At 41.5% G+C, this 8,387-nt stretch overlaps 1 protein-coding gene across 1 annotated transcript; it reads left to right on the top strand.

Moving 5' to 3' along the window:
* Positions 1 to 416: 416 nt before the first annotated feature.
* Positions 417 to 5,517, top strand: LOC116411089 (extended synaptotagmin-1-like). The gene is made up of 17 exons (XM_031902993.1): positions 417 to 742; positions 1,579 to 1,620; positions 1,747 to 1,881; positions 1,973 to 2,046; positions 2,138 to 2,210; positions 2,300 to 2,389; positions 2,523 to 2,578; positions 2,782 to 2,902; positions 3,051 to 3,203; positions 3,293 to 3,375; positions 3,605 to 3,653; positions 3,760 to 3,849; positions 3,940 to 4,044; positions 4,224 to 4,295; positions 4,410 to 4,496; positions 4,599 to 4,745; positions 4,935 to 5,517. The coding sequence occupies exons 1-17, from the start codon at positions 497 to 499 to the stop codon at positions 5,061 to 5,063; spliced, it is 1,752 nt and encodes a 583-aa protein (XP_031758853.1). The 5' UTR covers positions 417 to 496; the 3' UTR covers positions 5,064 to 5,517.
* Positions 5,518 to 8,387: the final 2,870 nt, after the last annotated feature.

Below are 8,387 nucleotides of genomic sequence, written 5' to 3'. Positions count from 1 at the left end.
TGTTTATGTGACAGTTATAAATAGGGTCCAAGGTGGTTGCCCATAGCTACCAAATAGCTTTTTAACTCTTTTTTGTTTGCAGATCATCTATGGTATACCTGTTTATAGAGAACTGAATAAAACACAATAATAAAGGCAAAATGACCCTTTTAGTGTTATTTGTAATTTATTTTAATGATCTAGTGCAGTTAGAATAATGATAATAGGCACTTGTTTCATGATTAAAAGGAAGAAGTTAGTGAAGTTACTGGCTGTAATGTTATCCCTTGTGATCACATGGTCCATTGTGCCAGTACAGGATAGTGCCTGGATAGCATTGTGATGTCATCACTTGACAGTACAGGATAGTGCCTGGATAGCATTGTGATGTCATCAGGACAGCTTTAGTGGCTAGATGCTGCTATTGAGTCAATCTGTGTTTGACAGCTGAGGAGGAAGGAGCTCGCTTCTGACTCTTTAGCTGTAGAACATTAGAATACTTATATATATTTTTAAAATGTTTTCTTTTATTCAAATGATCATGCCAGAAGGATTACAATCTGTGCTTACATTTTCAACTATAAAATATATTCTGTTCCTGTTATTAGGTTACTTTTTTGGCCGTATACAGTTTAAAATCGGCTACTTTATAATAGGAATGGTGCTATGGAAGTGCTACAGGTACTGGAAGAAGAGCCATAGCCCCTCTGCAATAGAGACAGAGGATAAACAGACAGAGGAACAGAAAAATGTGCCACAAAAAGTAAGTTGCCCCTCTTTCTGCTAGAGCTGGGCGGTATGACCAAAAATTTATATCACGGTATTTTTCAAAATTATATCGGTATCACGGTATTTGACGGTATATAAATAAAAAATAAATAATAAATATTGGTGGCCCCCCACCCCCCCCCCAACAACCCCAGCCCCCCCCAACAACCCCAACACCAACCCCAGCCACAACCCCCCCAACCCCAGCCACAACCCCCCCAGCCAGCCCCCCCAACCCCAGCCACAACCCCCCCCAGCCCCAGCCACAACACCCCCAGCCCCCCCAACCCCAGCCACAACCCCCCAGCAGAACTTACCCAACTTGTGGTTCCTCCAGCTCCAGCGATGCGTCCTAGCGACGTCGCGTGCGCGCTGACGTCACATGCGCGCCGACGTCACGTACGCACGGGCGCAACGCGGATGTGATTGGAGAAAAACAGCAGGAGGTGCGCATACCGGTATAGCGGTATGTTTAAAACTCATACCGTTTTTTTAAAAAAAAACGGTATACCGGTTAAACCGGTATACCGCCCAGCACTACTTTCTGCTTAGGGGTAGTTCACCTTTAATTAAATTGTAGTATCATATAACTAGTGATGAGCAAATCTGTCCTGTTTTGCTTCACCAAAAAATTCCCAAAATGACAGAAAACCCCACCCCCACCCTGGTTTATACTTGGTATAAAATTAGACTTTTTTTTTTTTCTTTCTTTTTAATTATATTTTTATTATGATGCTGTTAGAACCTAGTTTTTATAGAGAGCAAATGTGGCCTTATAAGTGCAATAATGGAACATGAACGCTAACGTTCTGCTTCTCTCTGAATCTGCAGGACTCAGAGGAACAATTCGAGAGGATCCGGTCCCTGAATGTGGTAAGGAGCAGAACTATTTTATTCTGTTAGTGGTGGATGATGGCACGTGGGAAGTTTGGGTGTGTCTGGGTATGTGTTTGACTAATTACAGCCTATTAAATCTGTTTTCTTTTAATCGCCCTGCAGATTATGAAGGAATTGTGGCCTTATATTACCAAATACGTTGATAAATTGCTTAGAGAGAGGCATCAGCCTGAAATTCGCGCCATCAGCAAATACCTCTCCGCGATCCGTTTCATAAACATTGACCTTGGTGAAAAGGTAATGATCCCTCTCTGTGTTTAAATTATCTCTCCTCTTGTAAAGAGATGTCTTAACCAACACATTGTAACACCCCAATGTTTATATTCAGCCCCCACAGGTCAATGCTATGAGAGCTCAAGCGGATCCAGAGAAGAAGCAGATAATATTAGATCTGGAGATAAGGTACATTTCTTATCCCCTTTTTTTACCTTTCATTTTCACATTCTGAAATATTATTTCCTTACACAATCATCTTTTGCTCCTTTATTTGCAGTTGTGATGCGGCAGTGAAAATAGATATGGGATTTACTGACCGTACCCCCTTATTCGGAGTGAAAAATATAAAGGTGAGAGTCGGTCAGTCTTTTATATACATGTGTACGTTACCCCTTTCTCTTGTACATATCATAAATAAACATCATTTTCTCTTTTCCAGCTGGAGGGAATCTTGCGGGTCATTTTTGCACCCCTGATGGAGGACCCACCCTTATTTGGAGCGCTGACCTACTATTTCCCTTATCCACCGGTAAGTCAATTAAATATGGAGCTGGTTAGTGCAGATAATGGTAGACGACATATACAATTAGGAAAGAGTTGATAGTTTGTGATTTTTCCCTTTGTCTGTTCTAATTGTACAATGTGACTGTGCTTTATTGCAGCTATTGGATCTACACTGGAAAGGACTCACCCACCTGCTTAATATTCCTGGACTTCAGTAAGTTGCCCCCCTTGACTTTATATCTGCTGATCCTCTGCCCTTCCTTTCCCAGCTATTGCTCTTGACCTAATGCTACCCCATATGTTTCTAAATGTCTTTACCCAAAAACACCAGTGCCATTTCTCCTGTCAGCTCTCTACCTGGTTTATATTACTGTTCTACCCATTGGAATCACTCACATATCTTCTTTTACCTTTCAGCGCGCTGACAGAGAAGAGGATTCTTGCTGAAATTGGAAATTACTTTATTTCACCAAAACATTTGAGCCATCCCTTAGCAGCAAAATTTGACTTGGACAAGCTGAACTTCAAAGATCCGAGGGTAAGGCCTAGTTTTTCTATTACAGCCTGTGTCCCCTCCTGTTTCCCTGTACACAGTAAAAGACTGAATGTTGCGCTTAGAGAGCTCAATCCATGTTGCAGCCTCCAATGTCTCATTTATATACTGACTTTCTGCTTTGTTATTTTAGAATGTGCTTCGTATCCAAGTGATAGAAGCCAAAAACCTTAGTGCCAAGGACGTTTTACGAAACCCATATGTTGTCATCCGTGGTGGAGGAGCAACAGTACAAACAAGGGTAATACAGAAGAACCTGAACCCACAGTGGAAGGAGACATTTGAGGTATCCCATGCCCAGATATTATAGTTGCACAGTACATACAGTTGATATGCCCGCAGATAATATAACTTACTTTCTTGTTTTATTTCTAGATATTATATTCTGACCTCCCAGAGCAGGAGATAGAATTCAATCTCTTTGACAAACGTATGAAGATGAATCAGCCTTTGGGCAGGTATGTGTTAAACCCCAGGCCCCTGTTTCCTTATGTTGCTCTGTAATAACACGAAGCAGAATATGTTCAAATGAACATACAGATACAGAACATACAGGTTGCAGAATTGAATGTCAATAATCTGTTTTTGTGTTTTCAAGATCCATCCCCCCCGTAAAAATTAAATAGCCAATTTTCGATTTAAATCATTTTTTTAACTGAAATATTTTTCTCTTTTTGCGATATTTAGCTGTAAAATCGATGCAGCAGAAGTCCCAGAGAAGAAATGCCTAGATAAGGTAAGTGTAGTCAGTTGTGTTGATGAATAATATTAATAATAACAACAATGCAAGGCTGTGGGAGGTATCTAAATAACTGTCTAACTAGCTTCTTTTGCCCCTTCAGTGGCTCGAGCTGGAGAATGTGAAATCCGGCCAACTTCACATCAAGGTGGAACGACTGAGGCTTCTTTCAGACCCTACCAAGTTGGAAGAGGTAAAGGCCCTGATCCTTTTTCTTGGCTGCTTTGGGGAAAGGTTGGAATCTTTTGAGCTCTGGTGAATTAAATTTGTTTGCTTTTTTCAGGTGCTGAAAGAAAATATACGAACTCAGCCGGAGAGGAAGAACGAGATTTCATCAGCCGTTCTTTATGTTACTATTAAAAAAGCAAGGGGTCTACCTGTTATACAGGTGAGTCGGAAGTGATGCCTTTTAAATAGTTATTCCTGTCCCTGATGCCTATTAGGCCTTTTTAGTCTTAATTATTTTGGATATAATAGCTATAAATCTTCTCTCAGCACCAAGATTGTTTAATTTAAGTTCCATTTTTCCAAGGATACACAGTTATTTATTTGTTTTTCTTCTAACAGGTGAAGAGAGGCAAACTGTTACCATTAGCAGTGGTGAATGCTGCCGTTGGAGATTCTGTAAAGAAACTTGGAGTAAGTGTGGGAATATCAAAATATTATTTCCCTGTACCCTATAAAAAGTATCAATCTGTTTAACTAAATGACCGTGCCATTTTTTAATTCTGAATGTAATTTTTCTATTTCCAGAGTAGAGTGAATAATGGAGAAGCAATGTGGACTGAGGGGTTCCAGTTCTTGATAAGGAACCCACACACTGAGGAACTGAAGGTTAAGGTCAGTACCAATGCCCTTCTCTTATGATGTAGCTTGGGTGACTGCCTTTGTATCTGCTGTATCGTTGATTTCTGGGCCACTTATGACTGTTTTTTTTCACAGCTGCAAGATGAAAGCAGTAAGCTCCTCGGTTGTATTACTGTGCCCCTATATCGGCTAATGGCGGCTGCAGATATGACCGTGGATGCCTGGATACCTCTGGACCTGACAGAACAGAACTGTGAACTTTTGATGAAATTGCAACTAAGGGTAAGTCACAGACTTTTTATCATCTAATATAGATTATTTCCAATAAGCTAGTTTTACACAACGTTAAATAGAAAACTAGGAAGGATAGTATAAGTTTGCATTGTATTATATGGAACAGTAGGGAGTAGTCTTTTCGATCTGCTTGAGCAACTAACATTAATCCATCGCTGTTTGTCTTGTTCACCTCAGATTTTGGCTCCACATTGTGAGATGCCAAAACAGCAAATAAGAGCCCCTGCGACCCAGAAAAAAGCAGAGGCTCCATTGCACCATGGAAAGATCAAGTGCAAATCACAGACCAAAGTCACCAAACGGTGATGATTCTACTATGGAGGCCAGGATTCCCAACACACAGGGTGCTGAGGAGGATGAAGGTGGAGGATTTGGAGGATTTAACATCAACATGGGGATGTCTTTATAACTTTAAGGAGTTAGAGACAATCTACATCAAATCCCTGTGTTATCGATAGCACTACTGTGTAAGGCCTCCATACAAAGATTGTCTGTAGGACACACTAAAAAAAGATATAGAAAGGAGAATCCAATTTAAAAAAAACAAACCACATTTGAAGATGGAAGAGGACGTCGTTTGAAGACCAAGGAAACCAGGATGCCTAACAAACACCGTGCTGAGGAGGATGAAGGAGGAGGAATTGGAGGAATTATGACCAACAAGAAAAAAGGAACATCTACAGCTAATACCTGTGTTATCGCTAGTACTACTGTAGTATATACTATATTGTATTTTAAGAATAAAGTATAATGTACTTTCTACTACGAGTAGCTTTTTATAACTATACAAGGGGGATATTCATTGTCTTGTAAAAAGAATGGAGTATGAGAACCAACAAGCTTGCAAAAGTCAATTTAAACAATGTCCCACAATTCAAAATCACTATAAAAACACCAAATTGATTTATATTAACATATTATAAAACAGATACAAACCCCATGAATTTTTGCTTACACATTTCACACCTCACAGTACATATTTATAGGTGGTAAGGGACCCCACTTTTTCCAGAGAATCAGGAAGAGGAAATAGTGAATCAGGAAGAGGAAATAGTGAGTCGCTATAGGTTAAATAGAGCAGCAATCTATGGCCTGTATAAGGTACTGGAGCCTTATCTGCAGCCACTAAAGGTGGCTACACGGGCCGATTCTAGCTGCCGATATCAGTCCCTTAGACCGATTCGGCAGCTTATCGGCCCGTGTAGGGGAACTAACGTTGGGCCTGCCCGACCTGAAATCGGCCAGATATTGATTGGGCAGGTAAAAAATTTAGTTGGATAGGGGACCACATCGGCTGCATTACCGTTGTTCTAATTTGATCTTTTGGCCCCAGGGCCAAACGACCAAATTACCCTGGATTCCCCCGATATCGCTCACACGTAGGTGGGGGGTATGGGGAGAAGATCCGCTCGCTTGGCGACATTTGTGGACTGGACTTTATGAAATTTGCTTTGGTGTTCTCAATTTTAAGATTAGTACATGTTCTCCAGATGAGATTTTCACAAGCTTGAACCTCTGGGGGGGGGGGGGTCTGCTTTTCCACTGCATTATTGTTAAGAATATTAAGCAAGCATACCTTGGGATTCTGCCCAGGGTGATATGCACCGGGGTATCTACTCTATCCAGAATTGTGGACCAGGTTTAATAATAGCGCATTGCCACAGCATATGCATCATGGAACCTGTTTCAGGTATAGCAGGGATCATTAGGTGCAGTCTGATCGGGGTAAAACAGGCTTTATGTGGGACATAAAACTGAATCATTTGTTGCCTGCAGCATACAGAGTCCATTTGTGGGAATCCCTGTGCTTTCTGACCTTCCTCATCTTGTATAGTATCTGTTGCTAGTTCCATTTAGCTACATCCTCTTTCCTGTGGGCAGACAGGGGGGCTTTTAAAGCCTTACATAATGGCACTATTGACTGGAAAGCCATTGTTGTATCTCCCCAAATGGGCAAATGCCATCTCCTGTCCAGATATCCCCTATAATACCAATGCCTTTTCCAGACCACGGGCCGTAACCTCCACTAGGGAATGTCAGGTTGTCCCAGAGTGTGGGGGGGTCTGTGTTTTTGTTTGACTATTTGCAAAGCCACCCTTACGCATGTATCTTCTAGTATCTTGTTCAGAATTGTTTCTTAGTAGTCTCCCTATAGGGTGCACTTTAAAACCTCAGTTGGGCTGAAATATTTTTCAAACTGAGATGGTGCAGGTTGTCTAGCCAAATAATTAAATGGGATAGTTGCGGCGCTAAGTAATATCAGTGCATGTCAGGAAACGAGTCCCCTACATTTGATTTAGAGCACATTAATGTGCACACACAGGCAGCATAGGGCAGGGATTAAATGGTGTGAACAGTACAGGGGATTACATATTTAAACAATACAGGGGGATTACAGCCTGAATCGGAGTTGTGAACCATGCAGGGGGCCAGTTAATCTCAATACTGATACCATTTAAACCTTACACAAAGGTAAGCCATCAAAGCAGCCAGACAGGTGGGGGGCCACACAGAGGGGGGTCGTGGGCCGAATGGACAGCATTGGTCTAGAGTATGATTCCTCAGGTGACAGTTTAGTGGCCCCAATCAGGGGATTGAGCAGGAGGAACAGATTCAGAGGGAGTTATGATCTTGCTGGCAGAAACAAACCCAGGTGCATCCATCTGAATAGCTAGGTGCATTAAAGGAACAGTAACACCAAAAAATGAAAGTGTATAAAAGTAACTAAAATATAATGTGCTGCTGCCCTGCACTGGTAAAAGTTGTGTGTTTACTTCAGAAAGTCTACTATAATTTATATAAATAAGCTGCTGTGTAGCCATGGGGGCAGCCATTTGAAGGAGAAAAGGCACAGGCACATAGGAGATAACAGATAAAACACTATTGTATTCTACAGAGCTTATCTGTTATCTGCTATGTAACCTGTGCCTTTTCTCCTTTTTTCCAGCTTGAATGGCTGCCCCCATGGCTACACAGCAGCTTATTATATAAATTATAGTAGTGTTACTGTAGCAAACACACCAGTTTTACCAGTGCAGGGCAACAGTGCATTATATTTTTATTACTTTAAAGCTCTTTTATTTTTTGGTGTTACTGTTCCTTTAAGGCTTCAAGGGAGGTGGGTGGTGGAATAGTGAAGTAGGCTATCTCTAATAGCATCAAAGAGCCCTACACGGAACTGGCTACATAGGGCTGTGTCATTCCACTGGGTACCAACAGCCCAGCATCTCAATTCAGTGCAATATTCCTCTGCAGGCATCAGGCTCATCATAGAGTAAGGCCACGGCTTTAAAAAATGCTTCTAAAGTGACAGGGATTTCCCTGTAGGAGAGTAATAACAAATTTAAAGAGCGAGGCAATAAACTGAAATAAAGTTTACGGGTCTCTAGGGAAGCAAAGAATTGTTTACGATCAACAGAAAATTTATCAGGTAAGGGTACCTTGGGTTCTGGTGCTTGACTGGCAGGAACTGCAGGACTTGCTGCATGGCATCCCGATGGGCAGTTAGGAGTTGCAAGCGCCGCACAATTCAGTCTTGTTTGCCCTCTTGTGCATTCAAACATTGCAGAAGATCAGACAATTGCTCGGCTGAAACAGGTGATGTGGCTCCTTCATCATCCAGGGCCTGTT

The sequence above is a fragment of the Xenopus tropicalis genome, chromosome 5, assembly GCF_000004195.4.
Source record: "Xenopus tropicalis strain Nigerian chromosome 5, UCB_Xtro_10.0, whole genome shotgun sequence".
In the NCBI taxonomy this organism is placed as follows: domain Eukaryota; kingdom Metazoa; phylum Chordata; class Amphibia; order Anura; family Pipidae; genus Xenopus; species Xenopus tropicalis.
The sequence above is the reverse complement of the archived record's forward strand: the minus strand, read 5'-3'. Positions and strand labels throughout refer to the sequence as shown.